This window comes from Gopherus flavomarginatus, chromosome 9, assembly GCF_025201925.1.
Source record: "Gopherus flavomarginatus isolate rGopFla2 chromosome 9, rGopFla2.mat.asm, whole genome shotgun sequence".
Lineage (NCBI taxonomy): Eukaryota > Metazoa > Chordata > Testudines > Testudinidae > Gopherus > Gopherus flavomarginatus.
In genome coordinates, this window is record NC_066625.1 from 81,244,314 (window position 1) to 81,269,382 (window position 25,069).

Genomic DNA, 25,069 nt, shown 5'->3' on the forward strand with positions numbered 1-25,069 from the left:
TTTCTTGGTAGCAGCTTTGTCTCATCATCTGCTTTTGTAGATCAGAGGGAGGCATGATTTACTGAAGGAGGATGAAACATGCTAAAATGCTCTTAATTTCCTCTATTCCTTTTTTTGCCTTTGAGTGGAAAGTTGCTCTTGTTTTCCTCAGACCTACAGGAAGTATGCTGCCACCTCTCCATGCTCTTCTATTCTTCACTGCTGTATAATAGTCAAAGAGAAACTATTTTTCTGTGAAATTAAAATTTCACTACAAAATAAAACCCCTCTGATTTTCTTCTTCATGAGCTGGGGATTTAAATAACCCCCTGCATTGTTGAGAACCCAGATCTGTAGAACTTCTCACCTGGGTGAAGCTAGGCATGTGCATAAGGCCATGTCTATAGCTGTACTGGCAAATCATCCTAGTTAGATGCAGCTTCTACTGTCAAAAGTTGCCAAAGCAAAATAAGCTATATCAGCAGAAGCACTTTTTTGCTGATATGACAGCTAAGGCTTTGCTGGTATCGCTGTGCTGGAAAATATTCACATCTGTAACCGACATAGCTATGGCAGCAAAACTTATAAGTACAGACTAGGCATCAGTCTCTGCAGGATCGGGCCTTAGTACGTGAACAGAAAGAGAAACTGATTAAAAATTGTCTATAAACAAAAGACTAGAGGAGTGTTTTACATAAGAATGGCTTTACTGGGTCAGACCAAAAAGGTCCATTTAGCCCAGTATCCTGTCTTCCCGCAGTGACCAATGCCAGCTGCCCAAGAGGGAATGAACAGAACAGGTAATCATCAAGTGATCCCTCCCCTGTCACCCATTCACAGCTTCTGGCAAAGAGAAGCTAGGGGCACCTTCTCTGCCCATCCTGGCAGATAGCCATTGATGGATGTATCCTCCTGAATTTGTCTAGTTTTTTTGAACCATACCATAGACTTGGCAAAGAGTTCCGCAGATTGACTGTGCATTGTGTTAAGAAATACTTCCTTATGTTTGTTTTAAACTTGCTGCTTATTAATTTCATTTGGTGACCCCTAACCCTTGTTTTATGAGAAGGAGTAAATATAACTTCCTTGTTTATTTTCTCTGTACCAGTCATGATTTTATAGATCTTTATCATATCTCCCCATAGTCCAGGGGTTGGCAACCTTCGGCATGCGGCTCGCCAGGGAAAGCCCCTGGCGTGCTGGGCCGGTTTGTTTACCTGCCTTGTCCGCAGGTTTGACTGATCGCGGATCCCACTGACTGCAGTTCGCTGTCCCAGGCTAATGAGGGTGGCGGGAAGCAGCAGCCAGGACATCCTTCAGCCTGCGCCATTTCCCGTCACCCCCATTGGCCTGGAGCGGTGAACCGCGGCCAGTGGGAGCCGTGATCGGCTGAACCTGCGGATGCGGCAGGTGAACAAACCGTCCCAGCTCGCCAGGGTGCCAAAGGTTGTCAACCTCTGCCATAGTCGTCCTTTTCCAAACTGAAAAGTCCCAGTTTTATTAATCTCTCCTCATACAGCAAGTCTTCCATACCCCTGATCATTTTTGTTGTCCTTTTCTGAAACTTTTCCAATTTTAGTATATCTTTTTTGAGATGGGGTGACCACATCTACACACAGTATTCAAGATGTGGACATACCATGGATTTATATAGAGGTAATATTATATTTTCTGTCTTATTGTCTATCCCTTTCTTAATGATTCCCAACATTCTGTTTGCTTTTTTGACTGCCGCTGCACATTGAGTGGATGTTTTCAGAGAACTATCCACAATGATTCAAGATCTCCTTCTTGAGTGGTAACAGCTAATTTAGACATTTTGTATGTATAGTTGGGATTATGTTTTCCAATGTGCATTACTTTGCATTTATCAACATTAAATTTCTTCTGCCATTTTGTTGCCCAGTCACCCAGTTTTGTTTTATTATCTAAATTGAATGCAATTCAAAATAAAATAACAAACAGAGATAAAATAAGACATTTTGATCTTGCATTCCCTGTACAAACTAAATTTTCATTGCCTTCAACATGACAGCTGCCTTGCTAGGACTGTCACCATCATGCTGAAAGATATGAAAAGTACCCTGGACGTGTACGATAGACACTCATCAAAATTTATTAGGGTGGTCAATTATTGTTTTGCTTTTAATGCTAACTACTGCATTTTTGCTGTTAACTAAATCTTAATGAGAAAAATCCTCAGTTAAAAAACAACAAAAACTGAGGCCTTGTCTACCACTGATATGGTGAACGGTCTTGAGCACAAGTGTTACTACGTAGATGGAGTTACACTGGGGATAACCCTTCACGTATACACACTGCACTGATATAAAGCAAGTCTTTACTATTACTTTGCTTATTTCCTGGAATTATTAATTCTCTCTCTCAAAAAAGTTTATAACCATCAAACAAAGCTATCTTTAAAAAATTACCAGTTTAAGTCAATTTTTAAAACCCATGTATCAAATTCTGGGAATTTTTACTTTTTTTTTGAACTGTGAAAGTGGCACAATTGAGGATTAATACATCATGTAAAATGGAAATGACAGTGAACATATTTGAAACATTCTTGAAATGTTTGAGGAGATTTATGCAATGTGCTGTGGTGTATCACAGACATGTCTTAGAGAAGAGTATTGCTTTGTATGTCTGTTAATGCCAGCTACAGTAGACTGATCACTTGAGGATAATTGCGTATCTTGATGTGAAGTTAACAGGTTTTGATTTGTCGATAACAAATCTAGACAGTTGAGGTTAAAGTGCATCTTTGTCCATAACAAATCTAGGCAGTTGAATTTAGGGGTAGGCAACCTATGGCACGTGTGCCAAAGGTGGCACGTGAGCTGATTTTCAGTGGCACTCACAGTGCCCAGGTCCTGGCCACCGGTCCGGGGGGCTCTGCATTTTAATTTAATTTTAAATGAAGCTTCTTAAACATTTTAAAAACCTTATTTACTTTACATACAACAATAGTTTAGTTATATATTACAGACTTATAGAAAGAGACCTTCTAAAAAATGATAAAATGTATTACTGGCACGCAAAACCTTAAATTAGAGTGAATAAATGAAGACTCGGCACACCACTTGTGAAAGGGTGCTGACCCCTGGTTTACAGTGTTAAATATCCACAGATTTAATTTTTTTAAAGCTTCTGAGGAATAGCAAAACTTAAAACAATTAAGTGTATGTGTGTCCTTATATTGTGAAATAATCCATTGTTTTGTCACTATAATTAAATAGCAATTATTAAGTGATCAGGGTGCAAAAATACATCTTGTGATTTTGCTTTTTATTTTAATTTTTTAAAAAGATCTATAGATATTATAGGAGAAGAAGGATTGTTTTAGGGTTATCTTCACATCAGCAATATTGTCATTCTCTAAATCAGGGATTGGCACCCTTTGGCCTGTGGCCCGCCAGGGAAAGTCCCTGGCGGGCCGGGACAATTTGTTTACCTGCAGCGTCTGCAGGTTCGGCCAATCTCAGCTCCCACTGGCCGTGGTTCACTGTCCGAGGCCAATGGGGGCTGCGGGAAGGGTGGCCAGCACATCCCTCGGCCCGGACCGCTTCCTGCAGCCCCCATTGGCCTGGGACAGTGAACTGTGGCCAGTGGGAGCTGCGATCGGCTGAACCTGCTGACGCTGCAAGTAAACAAACCGTCCTGGCCTGCCAGGAGCTTACCCTGATGGGCCACATGCCAAAAGTTGCCAATCCCTGCTCTAAATAAAGGGTGCCTCTTGTCCTTCTAGTTTATACTTGCTCTCCTTACATGCTTCATTAAGGCTGATTTTTCAGAGATGTTGAGCATAAGCATCTCTCATTGACTTCATTTGCTCTGTTCCTCTGAAAAACAGGCCCTTAAGCATGGACTTTTCAAGATATAAGATCCTCTCTACCGCATTTAATCTATACTGTTACATTGTCAGTTTGGACTTTTAAATATCCAGATATCCCTTCCAACGGAGAAGAAGCAAGCGGACACCCTATGTAAGTAGGTAGGATGTGCTGTGTGCTCACTTTTGAGCCGCAACATAGGCTGATGGTAACATTCTCTCTAGCCTTGGAGTTTTGCTATAGTCCCTTATTTTAAAAGTATCTATTTATATTGCTTTCTTCTTGTATCTAGGCGAGGGTGCATTGATGATTTGATCTAAATAATGTACAGTTTGATTTCTGTTGTGTTCAGTGATGAGCTCCTTCTTCATCTTCTGTTATGTGGGCTCCCTGGCCAAATTCCCTTCTACAGGTACATAAAGAATGAATTGTTGCGTTCAGTTTGGATTTGGGATCCATATACATTACAAAAAATGTTTTCTTTTTTTTTCTAAATATATTAGCATATAGGGCTTGGGTTCTGTTTATGTGTGTTGTGTGTGGACTCATATTTTGGCCAGCGGGAAGAAGGAATATCTTCTTCTTGCTGGGAAATAATATTTCCCACCCCCAACAATCTGTCTGAGTTTTGAAATGCTGACACTTAGTTCCATGTTACCCCTTACAATTAAATGAATGGGGAAAATGTAATTTGGAAGGTAAATACTTCATTTACTGGATGATTTAATTCTACACATGCTTGGTTAACTTGGTGGTAATTTTTGGAAATAAGAACCCTCTTCTACTCTAAGCTCTCAGCCAGAGAAAAAATAATTTCCTGCTCTTATTACGTTGTGAAATAGGATCCAGCCGCAGCACTGTGCCCTTTCTTGGGCTTAGAAGCAGCTGCTCTTATTTATTCCGCCACTTCATATTAACTGAGATGATACCTGTGACAGATTCCCTGCGGGGTGTCACTTGGAACTGGGGTACCGCTGAGTTTACCTGACTCGCCAGCCTGGGTTCTCTTTACGCTGTGTTGCTGTGACAGCTCTCAAGCCACGTTCCAGCCCACACACAGGTAGGGACACACCCAGCTGCAATTTCACACAGATGCTGAGATGAGCTTTGCATGGGAAAGCTCAGCTAAGGAATGCCCAGCACTCAAGTGCACATCCCCTCTGGAGTGTAAAGCCAAAATTGTATCATCTGGCGCTGCACAGAGAACTGTACAGCATAAGCTCATAAAATTTGCTCCCTCCCTCAGTGTGGAGGAAGATATGCACAGCTTTTTGCCCCCTCCTCCCCTGTTATGAATTCCACAACTGGTTTCAGAGAAAACAAAATCAAGTTTATTAACTACAAAAAATAGATTTAAAGTGATTATAAGGATTAGCAAACAGATCAAAGCAGATTACCTATCAAATGAAACAAATACATAAATTAAGCTTAAGATACTAAAGAAACTGGTTACAAGTATTAATTTCTCACCCTCAATGTTGTTTTAGGCAGATTGCAGATGTTCTTGAAGGCAAACTGCTCTTGCTTGCAGCTTTAAACTTCAGGTGTTTTTTTCACAGACCAGACACCTTTTCCAGCCTGGGCTCAGTCCTCCCCCCCCCTGCCCCCATCTTGTCTTTGTTTCTTAGATGTTCACAGCAGTCATCTTGGGGGTGGGGTCAGTGAAGAACAAATCCCTGATTATGTCCCTCCTCTGCCTTAAATAGGTTTTATGTGTGGTGGGAATCCTTTGTTTTCCAGTGTTTTCCAGGGAATCCTTACTCTCCTCCCCCCCCCCCAGAAAAATACTGGTATTCGATCATGGAGGCCAGTACCTGGTGTCAAAGCAGCCATGAGTCAAAGGTTGTTTGTAGCATCCCAGGAAGGTGGGATATTAGCATCTTCAAAGACCTATTGTTCTCTCTAGTGGTCTATTGACTTGTCCCCAGCTAGCCGGCCAGACTGATTGCATTCTGTCTGGTGGGTGTTCCCAAGGTGCAAGCACTTTTGAAGTACAGATGTATAATCAATATTCCTAACTTGAGATACAAAAATGATACATGCATACAAATAGGATAATCATATTCAGCAAATCATAACCTTTCCAATGATATCTCTCATGCTTTATCTTGCACAAAAGAAATCATAGTTATGCTATAATCATGTTATAACAATATTTCTATGAAGAATATGGGGTGTAGTGTCACAATACCTAGTGTGGAAATTCTCACCAGTCAGTTCAGTTTTAGGCCTGGATATAATAATGCAGACTCTGTTGTTTGATCTCCTGTTGGTGATAGATGAAAATCAGGTGTTCGTGCTGATTTATTAGATCAGTCAGCTGCCTCCAGTACTGATCACCCGATAGTGTAGATCAGTGTTTCCCAAACTTGGGACGCTGCTTGTGTAGGGAAAGCCTCTGGCGGGTTGGGCCGGTTTGTTTACTTGCAGTGTCCACAGGTCCGGCTGATCGCGGCTCCCACTGGCTGCGGTTCGCGGCTCCAGGCCAATGGGAGCTGTGGGAAGTGGTGGCCAGTATGTTCCTCGGCTTGCACCACTTCCAGCAGCTCCCATTGGCCTGGAGCAGAGAACCGCAGCCAGTGGGAGCCGCAATCGGCTGGACCTGTGGACACAGCAAGTAAACAAACTGGCCTGGCCTGCCATCGGCTTTCCCTACACAAGCGGCGTCCCAAGTTTGGGAAACACTGGTGTAGATACATATCTGTGGTCACCAGCAGCGGTACACAGAGCCGCTCTTAGATGACTCTGTCCTTTTTTCTCTGATGATCTCAGAAGCTAATATTTTGCAATTGCTCATTTGTTCCAATGTCTCACTGCTGGCGTTCCACATAGTACTATCTTGCCATCCCTCTAGTTCAACATGTTTATGGGACTGTTAGGAAGATGAGTGAGGAAATACTGGTTGTGGTGTCTTCGTTCAGCTAATAACTTTCTGCTCCATATAGCCAACCCTTCTGAGCCTGCCACTGTGGCAGGGATCGGCAACCTTTGGCCTGCGGCCTGCCAGGGTAAGCCCCCTGGCGGGCCAGGCCAGGCTGGTTTGTTTACCTTCCGTGTCTGTGGTTCGCCGTCGCAGGCCAGTGGGGGCTGCTGGAAGCAGCATGGGCCAAGGAATGTGCTGGCAGAAAGCATATTATAATATGTAATATGATCTGCATTTTCTACCAGTTGATTTCTGGGTAATGGTTAAGATGTTGGGTTTGATGAAAATGATTTGGTCATGGCTACTTGGTCATGGTTACTCTCTTCTTATATCATACTATGTTATATTTACGGTCCTTTGAGTAGCAAGAGCAAAAGGCCACTACCTCAAATAGGAGGAGGTGAGGGCAACAATGTTGTTGTTTTTGTTACAGCCTTTGGAATTGGCTCTCCTGGTCTAGATTTGCAAACATTCAGGGCATACTAGTTCCCTCAGCATTTTCTTGGGAGATGAGGGTATTGGTTGATAACTGTGATGATACAGGAAGCACTAATTGTCTTGTATTAACTAACTATTGCAATGTATGTCATGTCTTTTTTTTTTTAATTGTCCTCTAAAGCCTTGATTCAAAGACTTCCTGTGACTTTATTGGACTTTGGAACAAAGCCTATTCTTGATGATTCAGAAAGGGGCAGCCATTTTCTAGCGCAGGGGTCGGCGGGAAGTGGTGCAGGTCGAGGGATGTGCTGGCCATGGCTTCACGCAGCTCCCATTGGCCTGGAGCGGCGAACCGCAGCCAGTGTGAGCCACGATCAGCCAAACCTGTGGATGCTGCAGGTAAACAAACTGGCCCGGCCCACGAGGCTACTTTCCCTGGCGAGCCACGTGTCAAAGGTTGCCGACCCCTGGTCTAGCATTTAAATGTTCCTAGTGCCTGATATGATCCATGCAACCCTGCACATCTCGCAAAAACGTTATTTGAAAGTTAATCCATCCTGTGACATTAATCAGACCAAATTTGGGAAGGAATAAACATTTTCTGATAGGTACAGAATCTGCAGTGAAACCAAACTACTTTCTAATCTGTTTATTAAAGTTCATGCAATTCCTATTTCAAGACTGGTCATATTTGAATAAACATTGAGCAAGGAAAGTTAATCTGTGTCCAAAACATTTCAATAAATTAAGAAAAATACATATAAAAACTTGTTGGCTCTTGTTTGTATCTAGCAGTGTAGATATGGACAGCTGAAGTGGGGATAGTTCTTATATGCATAAGCAAAACATGAGCGGTCAGAATGGTAACCAAATCCATTAAAGGTTTATGTTTAAACTTCCAGTGCCCAAGCTTTGACATTGAGAACTAAATAATAAATAAATACAAGCACAAAGAAGTAGTGCGATTGAATGGTAGATTAATATACTTTTTCCCCCCCAGTTAAGCTCTGTTTTTACTTTATAATTACTGGGAGAGGATAGTCATAAGACTTATTTGGCCTCTTGCATGCACTTTGATCACCCTGATTATACCTTTGAATGAGGCTATGAAATACTTAGTAGGCAGTTTTGGAGCTCTCTTCATCTCCCATATTGCCCTCTCTCCATCCCTGCACTCTGCAATACATGCCGGCAGTAGAATATTTGCTCCATGTCCTCGATTTTCACCTTCATTTTTGCCTCTCTGCACCTCCCCTGTCAAGAGCTCTGACATGGCTCCAGGATCCCTCTTGAGTCATTAGGCTACCCCACTTCCAAGCTACTGTGGCCCTCTTGCTGCACCCTGGACATTTGCCCTGGCCTTCTATGACTCTTGGAAAGACTCCCCTTCTCATGTGGAATGTTAGTTATATACAGGGAGTCCTCAGACTTATGATGCCCAACTTATGTCACTTACAGCGCTTCTCAATTGGCTGCTCATTTCACCCTTATGATGCTTGATTTGCATAAAGTTCACTTGAAATCACTTCCTTGTTGCGTTATACTGGTATGGAGCTGGAAGGGGTCACTTCTGATTGGTTCGAGACAGCAGGGTAACTTGTTGCTGAGTAGGATTGCTGCTTCTTTTTGATTGATGTCCCAGCCTTAAAGTTGGGCTATACAGTTGAAGTGAGAATTGACTTAAGCATGGATTTATCTGCTGTATTTGTTCCACAAGCCATATCTCCTGATTTCCAGTCCAGTGATGTGGTGAATTATCTATCACTTGGAGTTTTTAAATTACAAATATATTTCAAGCATATGTTATTGGGCTAGAAGCATGAATCACTGGGTAAAATTCTGTGTTTGTCTTCTGTTAAGTAGGAGGTCAGGCCAGATGATTGGAATGGTCCCTTCTAACCTAAAAACCCATGAATAAGTCCACACACAATAAGTACAGTATGAACAGAGGTAGTTCTGAGTTCACTACACAATGTTCTACAAATGTCCCTCAGAACTTGTCTGGAGAGACCATCCTTAATGGGAGAGGAGATTGTTCCGTTTCCTTGGGATTTAGACGGAATAATGCTGTGGCTTACACTATCCTTCCCATATTCCCCACCCCCCCAAAACAACAACAACAACAACAACAGCAACAAAAAACTGCACACAAACTCCCAGTTAATACTCTTGTTAGTAAATGCTTGTTAGTAGGAAATACACTGTTATTCCTCAGACTGAGATGAGAACCAGATACCTTAAAAGAACTGCAAGTGAAATTCGGATTCTGAATCATCAAAGACTTTATTCCAAACACTAATGGAAATAAAATTTCCAAATTTAAAAAACCAAGTGTCTCTGCCTTTGGGAGCTGTGTGACTAGATTATTAGTAGCTACGATGTCTTGGTGACATAGATCCGTACTGTTGAATTGGACTTTCGGAGAAATTTCAAAAAAATGCTAAGCAGATAGCTTAAAATTAATTTCCAATGTGGATAAAGTGAGCTCCAATATTGTGCATTTTGACATATTAAAAAAATCCTGCTGCATTAGGCATAATAGAATGTAGCTTGAGGTGGAGTTGGAAGTCAGGGACTTCTTTGAAGCCCAGCTCCTGGTTTATCTCTAAGTGTTGGGACTCAGAACGAGAGTGCACAAGTTGCAAGTACATAGTGATTTAATTAAACCAACCTTTTCCAATCCATTTCAATGGGAAATTGTGAAACAGAATCTGCTGCATTCTCTTGTACATATTTGCTTTTTTAAATAAGGCCAATATAAGAACATTTCTGGTGACGTGCCAGGGACTAAAACATAAACAGCTTTAGGAGAATCAACTCATTGTAGATTGCTAAAAGCTTGTTCTGATCTCTGGGACAGAAGCAGCATCAAAAAAGAGAGACCCATGCAAAGAAAAATGGTCTCTTCTTGAAAAGTATTTTTGTAGGGACACATGGATTTATCCTGCCCTTTGTGTATCAAACGTTTTATGGTCCCACTTCCACGGGAACAATGCAGCTTTCCTAACAAATGTGCAGTCCTTTATCTGCATGAATCTGCTTTGTTCTGCTTGAAGCAGTAGCTCGTATGCATCAAAATGGTTACTATGAATGCAGTAACTCCAATGCTTAATTTGTAATAAGAAGTGCCCTGGCTCAAGCAATTAAGTGCCAGGCTCAAGCAATTCTTTTACGTTCTTAACTGATGCAGCATGCACCGACATGCCAGGGCTGTGAACTTCCAAACCTAGTGGTGTTGGGGTTCAGCCCTGGCACAAATTAAGCACTGAGTAAATCCACTATGGACAAGCGTGATTATAAAGCCCTTAGTTTAGATGATTTCTGAACATGGGGTAGGGTATCATCAGTGTGCGTGATCCCTAATGAAAATACAACAGAATCCCACCGATTGATACGCCTTCATATTCCGATGTCTAGCTAGCATAAGCAACTGGGCCAAGTTAGTGGAGTTGAAGCCTCTTAATATCAGTAGTCAGGCCCAAGATCTTGTATGTATCTCTCTTCTTCATGCGTTTTACTCAGTGTCTTGCTAAACTTTATGGTGTCTCTATTCCTTATTATCCAAACTACTGTTTTCTTCAGTAGCTCATTGCTACCTATTACAAAGCAAAATAGGGCACTCTTAGGGGAAGTTATGTTGGATGTACCACATCCTCCTTGACATCTTGAGTCATTTTTGCTTTTGTTAGATAAGATTAATATTTCCAGAAGTGTTTCCTAATTCTGTGTGCCTCCGTTTGGTTACCCAGCTTGATAAACCATAGTTCCTTATTTTTGAAGTTACTGAAGACCTATAGTCCTTAAGACGGAATTCAGAGTAAGATCAGTGCTTTGCTACTGCACCTGTGTATAGTATGGCATGCAAAATCACTATTGATCTCCTGGGGATTTAAGAAATGTTGCATATGTCTTTAAGTAATATTGAAATTGAAGAACACATGTCAGTGGCCAGGAAGTATTTTCTCAAATACAATACTTGCTTATATATGTTATGAACTTGAGGCCAGAAATGTTTATTGTTGCTGTGAATAGACCAGGGGTTGTCAGCCTTTGGCACACGGCTCACCAGGGTAAGCACCCTGGCGGGCCGGGCTGGTTTGTTTACTTGCCACATCTGCAGGTTTGGCTGATCACAGCTTGCACTGGCCGTGGTTCGCTGGTCCAGGCTAATGAGGGCGGTGGGAAGTGCCACAGGCCAAGGGATGTGCTGGTCACCGCTTCCTACCACCCCTATTGGCCTGGGACGGCGAACTGTGGCCAGTGGGAGCTGCGATCGGCCGAACCTGCAGACGTGGCAGGTAAACAAACTGGCCTGCCCTGCCAGGATGCTTACCCTGGCGAGCCGTGTGCCAAAGGTTGATAACCCCTGGAATAGTCCTTCTCTGGATTCAGAATCCAGGCATTGTCTCATTTTAACTCCCTTGGAAGAGGCCACCCCTTCCTTTGCCCCAGCGATTTTTCCAAAGAGTCTCAAACTCACCATGTGAACTTCTGCTTGTTTTCTACTACTAGGTTATTCATCTATGAACTAGTTGTACATTGAATGATGTGTTAACTAATTCTCATGCTCTCTGAGCCTCCTTTAAAGTTACAGTGCAACAAATGGCACTCGGGCCCCAAAACATTCAGGTGTACCGACAGATTTCCAAGCCATAGTGTTGCGAGGGATTCCGAATTCTCTAAACTGTCTTATTTTTCAATGCAATCTTTTAATTCGGTGTGAATTTTATATCCATTTGGAATTAACGCCCCTGTTTTACAAATTACAATATGCAGCACAAATAAATTGTTTGCTGTTTAGAAAAGCCAAGGCTCTCCTAAAGAAAATAAAAACCGTTAAAAGATTAGATTTCATGAACAGTTTGGGTCTGATGTCCTGCAAAATTTACCTTTTTGTTTTTCTTCCTCCAGCCTTCCTTTGTCATCCTCATGTGAGCAAAGGGAAAGTGCATTTTACTTTCTGTGTGATTTAAAATTACAGCCTCACTCTCAGTAACAGAAAATTATATTAAGAAACAGAAGTTCAGGTCTTAGATGTGAAGAGATCTTTAATCTTACAAGTCTGAATGGAAGTATTGGATTCAATACTTAGTTCCTTGCTCTTTATAATGTACTCTATTCCCTAAACCTTGCTGCCTGGATGCTAGGAAATGGAGCACTTTGGGATAAGGAAAACTGGGCAGCAGAACAGTTTGCTTAGTGAGTTTTTTTGACCTGTTCAAGGCAAGGCTAAATTGTAACTGGTAGTTGTATAATGCCATTCCTGCTGTATGATACTGATCATAGAGGTCCTATTAATATTTACTGTTGAGAATCTTTCTTAACAAAAACACATTACAAGGTCACACTACTGATGCCGAGGCTATTGTATGGCTAAAACATCTGATGCCTACATAAGCTTCTTTGACTTTTTTTTTCCTTTTTAGACTTTTATATCCCTGTTTCATCTCCCTACTTTATATTTTGAACGTATTTCCATCTTCCTTGTACCATTTGTGCATCGTCTCATAATAATTTTTAGAGATGGTGTTACAGATTTCTCTTGCTAGAGTGCACAACTGCCAAGTTTCAAGGAATTCCATGTGACATCTTATGTAAGTTATTTTGTATAGTCCAAAACAATTTGCATTTAGGCACAAAGTTCTTTTTTAAGCTTTGTGCACTTAGGGCTGATGAAAGGTAACAATTTATTTGACTTCCATTGGAAACAAATCACTGATTTCCCTCACAGGGTTGGTTCCCTTGAGCAATTGTGAGAAAGCAAGTCGTTATTCCTGGCACCCCTCAGAATTAAAGGGAGGAGTTGGCTTAGTGGCAGGTAAATATAGGTCTAAAGGAGGTGCAGTTGCTGTGCAGGAAGGAGCTGGAGGGAGTTATTGGAGTGAAACTGGAGGAGTTAGCTCCATTAGCCCTTTCCATGTATCCGTTCCAGTTCCCACCCTGTCTTTTCATTGGTTCCTCAGCCTCATTCAACCTATTAAAATTCCCCATCATCCCCACTCACATTTTGTTTCCCTATTAACTCCTAACCTCTCCATAGCTCCCTCCAGTAGCTCCTGTCCCACTCGCTCTTAGCTTGGCCAATAGCCCCCGAGTCCTCCGAGCAGCTCCTCCTTCCCCTTGGTACCTCCCGTTAGTCTGCTCTCTCCCCTCCATGGTGCAGTCTTACCAGACACGTCCTCTGCTGAGCTCCATGCAAATAGGAACTGGGAGGCAAGAGTAGAGAGCAGGCAAAGGAGGAGGCACCGTGGCTGCCTACTCTTACTCGGCAGGTGCCCCAGCGACTTTGGTAGCTCTCTCTGTATGGTATTTGTGTAGTGAGGGTACTGTCTGAATGTGCAGCTTGCTGTGAGCCCTGATGTTAGAAAAACAACACGAAATAAATAAGACGTTCTGCCTCCCACTAGTACAGCTACGAGGCATATTGTCCTGTGCCTTGCTTTGCATGGTAGAAAGGGTGAAAAGTATTGGTGAGAAATTTTACATATAGCATTTCTTCTGTTTTAAAAGATAATGTAAGAAGTGAAAGTAATAGCTCCACAAGTTGAAGGCAGGTGCATATTTTTTTTTTCCACTAACTTTCACTACCAGGTACTATTTTAAGATGTCTGTAACATTTGACGGTTCAGTTACTGCCCAGAGTTAGTTTGCTTCTATGTGAAAAGAAAAACAACTTCTTCAGATTGTGTCAGGAGTCTCCAAGTATCTAGGGCTTCTTCCTTCCTCTCTTCAGTCAGGACTGCAGACTAATGAGTACATGATATGCATACTCATTTTTGAAACTCATTGTATATGCGACTGGTTATCTTAACTAAAAAAAAAAAAAAAAGGCAAGAGCCCACGGCTTAAAATACCCAACGATCTCTGTGTAGAAGAAAAAAATAAAATAAAAACAAATCTTACAACAAGCTTTGTAAAATAAATATGTTGTTGTTAAGTTCAGTGTTTGCCCCTAGAGTTTTTATATTATGACATTCATCTGCAGAGACCTAGATTACCTTCAGATAACATAAATAAAAGGAAGTCTGTTTCTGTTCATCTGTTTTTATTCAAGCATTTCAGCATGCAAGAGTTGTCTTTTGTGAAACAGTTAGCATTTAATGTACTGCCTAATTTGGTGTAAAGTGATGGTAAGAGAGAAATGGACCAAACAAAAAGACTGTAATGTACGTGATTTCAATATCTCACCGTTTTACACCTTTTCTAACTGAAGGATTCCAAAGTGCTTTTCAAAGAGTTATATAATAACAGAGAGAGATCACTTCCAATTGAAACTGCAGGAAAAATTTAGGAAGACAAAATGTAATTGCTACAGTTGGAATTTGGCTAAAACACTTAAACTCCTGCGGTGGCAAAAAGTCCCATGAAGTCTTTAATGACCATATGTGATTAGGACTTTATCTACACATTTGCACCTGCAGTAGCACAGTAACACCAGTCTGGGACACTTATTAGTACTGACATAGGGGGAAGAATAGTCTGCATCATAACTGCATCATTGAGGTATTCCTTGTAGGTTTCCTATCCACATTTTGGTCCTGTTTAGCTTATGAGATAAGAGGTCACAGGGCCAGGAGGAATGGCTATACATCCATCCAAATCAATGCTTCATTTTGGCATCAACCTGTTCTGCAAGAAAAATTAAATGATTTAAGCAGCCAACATTCTAAGGATAAAATCGAGACTCTGTTGAAGTGAATGGGGCTCAGATTTCCCTCTAAACGTTTAAAATAAAGTCAGCACATGTAAGAGGAATTGAATTTGAAAGCTCAAGGATAAACTGATAAACTTGAATGCAAACAAAGGACTACTTTGCAAATGTATTTTCATAATCCTTTTTGATTAGGATTGCTTATCAGAAGGAGGTTATGTTTCCAGATAAGTAACTAAAAGCAAGCCATTAAAATGTAAGTATGCAAAGCTTTCTGTCTCTAAAATTACTTGCATATAATGGTAATGATTTATACTTGGGTGAGGTTCTGTAAGCAGTTATAGGAAAAGTCTGGTATATCTAACTTGAGCTGTTTCATATCTAACGCACTTCAACATACCCATTGTTCTCTTTAATTATTGCAGCCAACCGATAGACAAACATGACTTATTTGCCCTTCTTTTTCCCTTTCCCTTCCAGAGAGGAGTTTATACTCCAGTTGGTATAACTTGTATGCAAAGGACCAGAAGAGAAACGAATAGCAGAGAAAGGAACTAACAGGAGGGCGTAAGAAGGATACACCCACAGCCTCCTGTTGGTTGCTTTTTCTGCTACACTTCTCTCTGCTGGCACCATGTTGTTTGTGTCATAACCATTTATTGGATAAAATTCAGAGATTCTATTTAAACCTAAAGGGGATTATAGCCGTTTGGTGGCCAGACACCAAAGTATCTACATCAATACAAATAACTATTGTTGTCAGGCAAAGCCGCTGTTTGTTCAAGTGTAATTTATCCTTACCTGAACCAGTTTAGGTGGACCTAATGCACTGTCCCCTGTGTCTCCTAGGGCTTTACACTGGTGCAGCTATGCCAATGCCTGCCATCAGTGGCAGAAATCGGGGGAAAATTCCTTGTGTAGAAAAGGGCTAAATTATTTCAGCCTTCACGTTGAGGGAGCTGGAATGTGTAAAGTTGCATGAGGTTAGCTTCAGTAGAGTTCATATATTCATAGATTCATAGACTCTAGGGCTGGAAGGGACCTCGAGAGGTCATCGAGTCCAGTCCCCTGCCCTCATGGCAGGACCAAATACTGTCTAGACCATCCCTGATAGACATTTATCTAACCTACTCTTAAATATCTCCAGAGATGGAGATTCCACAGCCTCCCTAGACAATTTATTCCAGTGTTTAACCACCCTGACAGTTAGGAACTTTTTCCTAATGTCCAACTTAAATCTCCCTTGCTGCAGTTCAAGCCCATTGCTTCTTGTTCTATCATTGGAGGCTAAGGTGAACAAGTTTTCTCCCTCCTCCTGATGACACCCTTTTAGATACCTGAAAACTGCTATCATGTCCCCTCTCAGTCTTCTCTTTTCCAAACTAAATAAACCCAGTTCTTTCAGCCTTCCTTCATAGGTCATTTTCTCAAGACCTTTAATCGTTCTTGTTGCTCTTCTCTGGACCCTCTCCAATTTCTCCACATCCTTCTTGAAATGCGGTGCCCAGAACTGGACACAATACTCCAGTTGAGGCCTAACCAGCGCAGAGTAGAGCAGAAGAATGACTTCTTGTGTCTTGTTTACAACACACTTGTTAATGCATCCCAGAATCATGTTTCCTTTTTTTGCAACAGTATCACACTGGTGACTCATATTTAGCTTGTGGTCCACTATGACCCCTAGATCTCTTTCTGCCATACTCCTTCCTAGACAGTCTCTTCCCATTCTGTATGTGTGAAACTGATTGTTCCTTCCTAAGTGGAGCACTTTGCATTTGTCTTTATTGAACTTCATCTGGTTTACCTCAGACCATTTCTCCAATTTGTCCAGATCATTTTGAAATTTGACCCTGTCTTCCAAAGCAGTTGCAATCCCTCCCAGTTTGGTATCGTCCGCAAACTTAATAAGCGTACTTTCTATGCCAACATCTAAGTCGTTGATGAAGATATTGAACAGAGCCGGTCCCAAAACAGACCCCTGCGAAACCCCACTTGTTATACCTTTCCAGCAGGGGTCTGTTTTGGGACCGGCTCTGTTCAATATCTTCATCAATTCCTTTGAATTGAAACCAGTGTTAAGACATATATGAATAAAGACCATCTTCCTAATAGCCTCTATCTGTCATTTGTTGGTCTTTTCAGCTAAGAATTGTTCTAAATGTTGAGTAGTGGTTAGTCATAGCTGAAAGCATCCTAATTTAAGCATACATTCACAAAAGCTTGTTGGTATGCAAACCGACCCTTTATTTTTATTTTCATTTTCATCGTATAAGCAAATTGAATACAACAATTAGAATATTTATGAAAGGCATAACAGCAGTGTTCATGTGCTCAGGTGCATATACTTGATTTTTACTGCTTTTGTAATGTTTCAGTGTGAGCCTACATGTTCAATTTATCATGTTGTTCCATGGGGGTTGGTGGCAGTAGAGGGGTGAGTATTCAGAATGAATACAGCAACACATTCCGCAGTAATACCTTCAGATGCGGGTAAATATGACAGCAGTGTATGAGGTGTAGTGAGTTTGGCAGGCTTACTAAGAGTTGCTGGCATGCAGCAGTGAACTACCAATGGGCCTCTGTATCACTCACTTACTCACTCCCCACCTAACCTCTTCCTGCCCTGTCTCGTCATCTGTCTTGACATTTGGTAGTCTTTAAACAGTTTTTTACCTTGGGGAAATAGGAAATTGTAAAACTACGAGGGTTTAATGCTATCAGTGGCTAATACTTTTGATGTCCAACATTGCGGTACTTGGGTCAGTCTGATGAGTGCTTGTAATGTCAGAATACTGTATTGTGTTCCTTAATAGGGTGTGGGTTGTGCCAAGTTTTTTTTTAAACATTCCTTAGATTATATTATCATTAGGAAAAAAGTGATATTCCTTAGATTGGTGGAACAGCTTTTGAGACACACAGGTCCTTTTGTCTTGAAGTATTTTGTTTTTATGATGATGATGACATATAAATTATTGGTGAAACACTTTATTCATAGTGTTATTTGTAGAGTGCCATATACATTTATAAGGGTCTGCACCATAGCAGCTATCATTCAGAGGGGCCTGTTCTACAACTACTGTTTACTATCATGAATCCTTTCATGGAGAACTATGCCTGGTAATGTTTGCAGGATTAGGCTGTATGTTAGATAATAAAACGAAGACAATAAGCCGTGGTGAATAGTCAGGAAAGTAGGGGGGAGAATAATAAAAAGGGAGTAGGAAACACAGCTCTTTGAAGAGCCTTGTTAATCTAGGGAAGCAGATGTTATGAACTGGTCCTGTCTTTATCAACAACATTTTGAATGTGACAGGTTTGTGTGCGAGAAAGCGAGCGAGAGCCAGCAAAGCAGAAGATGCCAGATAAAGATGAATTTGAATTTCAATAGTGTTATTTTTTTGGCATTTTCTACAAACATGTTTGGCCTGGTAATTCTAAATGATGTAATATTGGAAGTGGAGGCACTATGACCGTGAATGGCCAACCGTGTTTGAAGGGGAAAGGGTTTCTAAATGAGAACTGCCAACACAAAAGCAAGCTCAATATGGCCTCCTATGGTTAAAGCATTGCACTGGGATTTGAATCTGGTCTCAGTTGCTGGCTCTGCCATGGACTTCTCTGTGTCCTTTGGCAAGTAATTTAGGGCCAGATTTATTTATATTGTTCCTCCCCACAAGTGCAGTGTGCTTGATTCTCCCCTTGACTTTAGCTAGAGCTGTGGGGACTTACCTTGCTGAAAAATAGGCCCCCTGACCTCTCTGTGCCTCAGTTCCCCACTGTTGAGATGTGGATAATTCTTCCTACCTCTCAGAGGTGCCATGATGAAGATACATTCATTTAGGCTTGATCTAAACACTGTTTTTGTACCTGTATAGCTATCTGGGTTAAGGGCGTGACTTTTTTTTTTTAACTGAAATAATGTCACAGCCCCTAGTGGAGCAGTTTTATACCAGTACAGAAGTGCCATACACCAGTATAGTTTATTCTCTTTCCTGTATGGGAATAGCTATACTGGTATAAGTACCTTTACACTGATTTAACACAAAAGCAGTATTGCCACCCCCAAAATGCTCACAAACCACAAATTAGGGTCCCCCCCAAAATCAAAAGATTAGGTTAAAAATCATGAGATTTAAAAAACCAGAACAAAACAGGATTCTTTTTATAGTCCTTCTGACTGATGATTTGTTTTATTTTAGCTGGTTGTAGAGTTTTCAAAATGTACTGTAAAATTATACAAATTTTTTTTTAAGTGTTTTCCTGTGTTCCAACCAGGTCTGATATTTGTCCTGCCTCACATTTTTACAAAAATCTAATCCCCTCTGTGCAATTTATTAAGCTCCTTTGTAAGGGGAGGCCTTACAAATGTTTAGTATATTTGGTCGCTGTTTTCTCAGGATGTGGTAAACGCCTTTTTCCCTCCCTCCCCCTACCCCTGTCCCGACTCATGGACAAACAATGCTTGCACACACGTAGGTTGTTTGTTTCCACAATGACCTGCTCCAAAAGGAAACCACTTTCTTGCTTGATTACTTGGAATATCACTTATATAGCGAAAGCAAATCCTCCCAGAGGAGTTGCACTACAAGAATAATTATGAAGCATTTGATACCAGTAAGTGTCTCAGCCATTAAGTGCCTAATCCAAAGCTCATTGGAATCAGTGGAAATCTTTCCAAAGACTTCAGCAAGCGACAGATGAGACCTTAAAAGAGAATTACATGTACTTGAAGGTAGCTTCTTTGTTCCCTTTGTGTGTAAATCAGCTTTGGAACTGATGGAGCATTCAGTGCAATTTTTAAAGTCTGCCCAGGAAAGTGTGTTTGGGGATTCTTTTTTCTTTTTGTCAGGTTGTTTGGATAATAGCCTATTTCTGAGATTGCGTGCTGTTAATGCCGTAGTCAGTAAGATTTGTATTGAGTTAGCTCATTTTTATTAATTGTTTATATTACATTAATACCCAGGGGGCCAATTTGGGATCATAGTCCAGTTGTGCTAATCACTACAGCAAGGAAAACACAGTCCCTGCCTGAAGAGCTTACAATCTAAAAAGAACGACGACATGGAGGAAGAGTGACACCCTTAAAATCTGTCGATGAGAAAGATTGTATAAGTATATTATGAGGTCAGCAGGGACCCATATGGTCATCTAGTCTGACCTCCTCTATAACACAGGCTAAAGAACCTCACCCAATAATTTCTGCATCAAGTCCATAACTTCTAATTGAGCGATAGATTCTAGAAAGACATCTAGCCTGGATTTTTATATACACTTTCTAACTTTTTAAAGTTTTATTATTTCATCAAAAATATCAGCATACCTCAGCTGTCCCTTGGCCTTACTGCATCAACTGTGTGTTGGCAGCACAGCAGAAATGGGTCTGGAGGAGAGAATAGTAGCCTTATGCTTCAGCGAGCACTGCATGCATGAGGGGTGGGATGGAAGGATGTTCAAAGGTGTTTGTAGGAGGAGCTGACAAGTAAGCGACTGAGGCTGGCATCATTGGCAGAGAAGAGGAAACAGGGTGAGGGGCAAGGCGATGCAATGAGGGCCATATTCAAAGCCCATGAAGTCCACAGAAAGAGTCCTTCAGGCAACTTTGCACCAGCTTGTGGGAGACAAGGAGTGGATATGTAGGGAGGGGCAGAGTTTAAAATGTGGATTGGTGGTTTGTTAATCAGCAGCTGGTTGGTTAAATTAAGTATATTCATCTCATTTCTACAGTTGAAAGCCATAGTTTAGTTTGTAAAGTAATGTACGCAGAGGTGGGTTTCCTAAGTATGTTGGCCTCAGTTATTAAACGCTCTGTGGCCAAACTAATTCACAATTATCCTGAAGTCCATTAAAACATCTTCCTCCCTTGGTCCTCTCAGAGAGCCTGGTTTTGGACATTCTAAGTGAAATTAAAAAGTATTTCTGATGTCACTAGTGTCTCTGATATCAGTGGGGCTATTCCGAGGGCCTCCTGATTCAGCGGATGCACTATACCAGAAAGTGGTGATGGAGAGCGAGCCCACCTCACGCTCACCCTGCAACAGTGGCTCCTGTCCTACAGGACTGGGCCTGACTCCTCACTTTGGGCCTAGTGATCTGGTGTACAGGGTCACAAATGCCAATCACTCAGATTTGGCCTCACCACCTTTCCATTGTGATGGAGGAATATGTACTACTTGCATGAAGAAGGGTCTACAGGATCTGTGGCTGGGGGATACGTGTTTGAACAAGTTTTACTCTGTGTGTGTGTGTGTGTGTGTGTGTGTGTGTGTGTGTGTGTGTGTGTGTGTATTAAAGTATGTCTCTTTAATTCAGATGGTATTTTACAAAATCATGCTTTCTTGCCTACAGGCACCTTGCATTTATAGCTCTTGCTGGGCTAAACCTTCAAAGTGGTCTTCTCCAAAGAATAATTCTGTTTTGTAGTGATGTGTTTCTGTGGGGAAGGAGGGACTTCCAGGGACAATAATGAGTGCAGAGAATTCAGGGACAATAATGTGTGCAAAGAATGTTATTAGCTGTGCATCAATTGAAGCCTGGATTACTAGATTCTTAGCTGTTACCTTGACCCATCACTGTTCACTCCACCTTGACTCATGAGTGGCAGTTCTCAGTGTTCTGTTTATGAGTTGGTATACTGGGATGCCCAAGAATTTGCTGAAAGTTTTAGATAGGATGTGTAGGAGATACCCTCTCCAGAGCTATCCTTTGTGGTCAACATATCTGAAGTACTGTCCCATGCTAAAGTGTCAGTAGAAGAGATTTTAGAACAAATTGATACATTAAACAGGAATAAGTCATAAGGACCAGATGGTATTTGCCTAAAAGTTCTGAAGGAACTCAAATATGAAATTGCAGAACTACTACCTGTAGTATGTTAACTGTTGTACAAACAAACCTCTGTACCAGATGACTCGAAGCTAGCTAATATAACGCCAATTTTAAAAAGGGCTCCAGAGGTGATACTGGCAATTACAGGCTGGTAAATCTAATGTCAGTACTGGGAAAATTGGTAGAAACAATGGTAAAGAACAGAATTACCAAAAACATAGATATCCATGATTTGTTGGGGAAGAGTCAACATGGCTTTTGTAAAGGAAAATCATGCTTTACCAATCTATGAGAATTCTTTCAGGGTGTCAACAAGCATGTGGATAAGAGTGATCCAGTCAAGATAGAGTACTTGGCTTTGACAAGGTCCTTCACCAAAGGCTCTTAAAGAAACTAAGTAGTCATGGGATAAGAGGGAAGATCCTCTTATGGATAATTAACTGGTTAAAAGATAGGAAACAAATGGTGAAGCCAGGAGGAGAAGACAGGGATGGATCATTCTAACTGTTCTGTTCTGTACACTACCCCTGAAGCTTTGGTATTGGCCACTGTCAGAGACAGGATACTGGGCTAGACAGACCATTGGTTTGACCTAGTATGGCATTGCTTATGTTCTTTCAGGCAGGAAAGTGTGCACAGAAGGTATACTAGCATTGTAATTTTTTTCTCATGAAAACGTTACCATGAGTCAAATCTTTGTTTACAATATATACTAAGCCAATCACTCTTCCAGATTACAGTAACTCTAGTAGTTGTCAAGTTGAATATTTTAATTCATAAAGTTTGATAACCCACAATATCTGGTTTCAGATAGGGGAAAGAGTGGAAATCGCCCACTTCTGGTGATCCTAAAGGAAATGGGCCTCACATAATCTTTATTATCATTCCTTAGTGTAGGGCACACCTTCTACTGCTAATTCCCTCTTGAATAACACAGCATGCTTTCCTCTTTCTTTTTCAAAATGGACTGAAGGTGTGTGGTTGAGACATCACGTGTCATAATCCGCAACTGCTGCTCACTTTAATGATTTAGCTTTCATTCTTCTCACATTCTTTTTAGTCGCCTTATGAATTACTGAAGTCATTTAAAACCAACAATGCCAAGGAGCTGGTGACATCCTCGTTGCAGCTATGGATTTGGATAGATCCTCTGTCTGGGGATCCCTGAAACAGAAGACCAGGCCTTTGTTACAAAACTTCAACGTAAAGAGGACAAAGAAAAGCTCTAGAAAAATGGTGGATAGAAGGCAAAGGCATTCCTTGGACCGACGCCTCAGTGTATCTGTGCCTGACATACTGGAGAGTGAATCTTTCACAGACGAAGAAACTACTTATTCAGGTTCCCAGGCCTTGTCCACCTATATCCCCAGCACTCTTTCCAACTCGGTCATGTCACTCAAGAGCAGCAGCACTTCTTTGAAAAGGGCAGGAGAGGACCTGCAATGGAGACAGCAGGAGTCTGTGCACACGGAAATCAACATTATTGAAACAGAAACGGAAGTCATGTGTGGATCAGAACCCAGATGGAAATCCAGCCTTGACCTCTTTGCATTGCTGCAGAGAGCACGCCTGAGTGGTGATCTGACAGAAGAAATGACTGAGGTAAGGGGCTTTTGGGTTAGCAAGAGTAAGTAATCATGTCAGAGTTTGCATTCTGTCCTTTATCTGGCTTGGTTATGAAGGATGGAGAAAGGTTAAAAAAAATTTAGGTCAGTAAAAAATTATCGTATATAACTTGTGAATAAATCCTATTACAAATTTTCCCTTTCATATACTGGAAAGCTCTGAATACCACATTGGAACATTGTTCTATTATCTGGATTTGACAAGCGCACGATACTTTTAAAGGCAAATTTTTGAAGGTTCTCAGAAGAATGATCCCTTGATTCAAAAGCATTTGAAGGCTTCTGACCTTCAAAATATGCTGCTCTCTGAAACATTTGGTGTAATACTTTCTTTGTTATTATAATATACTGGTTTCATCAGATAGCAAAGACCCACCCAAACCAGATTGAATAGTAGAGTCGAAGGGAGAGCAGAGTAAGCTCTGCCTGAAATATGAGTTAATTGAAATAATTTGATGAAGTACAGTGAACTTGTTTGATCCTGCTCAGGAATTTCATTCAGGTTTTCATTACAGGATGATCAGTCTGGGTAAAAGCACAGACAAAAGGGTTTTCTAACACTCCCATTTAATACTCATGGAAATGAGAGACTACCACTGACTGCAGTCAGGCACTGTACTGGCATGAGGTATGTGAACTTTGTCAATGTAGCTCTGCCTGGGTTATTCAGTCCTGACTTGCATTACCACCTGCCTGTCCTGAGAGGGGCAAGACAGTAGAATTGCATGGCAGATTTGTAATATGGACAGCAATCTGTGAATAGAGCTGGTTGTCATAAATAGTCTAAAATTTCATTTAGTTTAAGCTCGAATATTGACAGATTCACAGACTGAAAGGCCAGAAGGGACAATTGTGATCATTTAGTTTGATCTCCTATATAGCACAGGCCATAGAACTTCCCCAAATAAATTCCTAGAGTAGATCTTTTAGTAAAACATCCAATCTTGATTTAAAAGATATAAGTGATGGAGAACCCACCACGATCCTTGGTAAGTTGTTCTAGTGGTTCATTACTCTCACTGTTAAAAATTTACGCCTTATTTCCAGCCTGAATTTGTCCAGCTTCAATTTCCAACCATTGGATCATGTTATACCTTTCTCTGCTAGATTGAAGAACCTATTATTAAATATTTGTTCCCTATGTAGACAGTCATCAAGGCTTTGTCTGCACTACCACTTTTGTTGGCAAATCTTTTTTTGGTCAGGGATGTGAAACACCCCCTGACCGACATTAAGTTTCACTGACAAAAGCACAGGTGTGGACAGACAGCTTTCCCGCTGACATAGCTACTGCCACTCATTGGGGGTGGTTTAATTATGCCAGTGGGAGAGCTCTCTCCCATCGGCATAGAGCGGTTACATGGGAGATCTTACCGCGGTGCAGCTGTACTGCTGTAAGGTCTGTGGTGTAGACATAGCCCAAGTCAGCCCTTAACCGTCTCCTTGTTAGGCTAAATAAATTGACCTTCTTGAGTCATGTTTCTAATTCTGTCATCATTTGCATGGGCTCTTCTCTGAAGCCTCTCCAGTTGCACAGAGACTTAATAGTTTCAACAAAGTTTTTGTCAGTAAGGATTTTGTGTGTGTGTTGTGACCAACCAACCAACTAACTCTCTCTGTAGCACGGCATTTAGGATACCAGACTGGTATGGGGGAGATGCAGGTTCAAGTCCTTGCTTTGCCTGTTGCTGGCATGGGACAAGGGATTTGCTGGCTGCAGCTTTCTGCAGCCCCCATTGGCCTGAAGTGGCAAACTGTGGCCCGTGGGAGCTGCGATCAGCCGAACCTGTAG

At 41.3% G+C, this 25,069-nt stretch overlaps 1 protein-coding gene across 1 annotated transcript in view; it reads left to right on the forward strand.

Annotated features, from left to right (window-relative positions):
- The window catches only part of MCTP2 (multiple C2 and transmembrane domain containing 2), a 194,061-nt gene that overhangs the window by 37,383 nt on the left and 131,609 nt on the right, over nt 1-25,069 (forward strand). The window contains exon 2 of the mRNA XM_050967171.1: nt 22,713-23,254. Coding sequence (XP_050823128.1) covers nt 22,784-23,254 — 471 coding nt within the window. The 5' untranslated portion in view covers nt 22,713-22,783. The remainder of the gene's footprint in view (nt 1-22,712; nt 23,255-25,069) is intronic.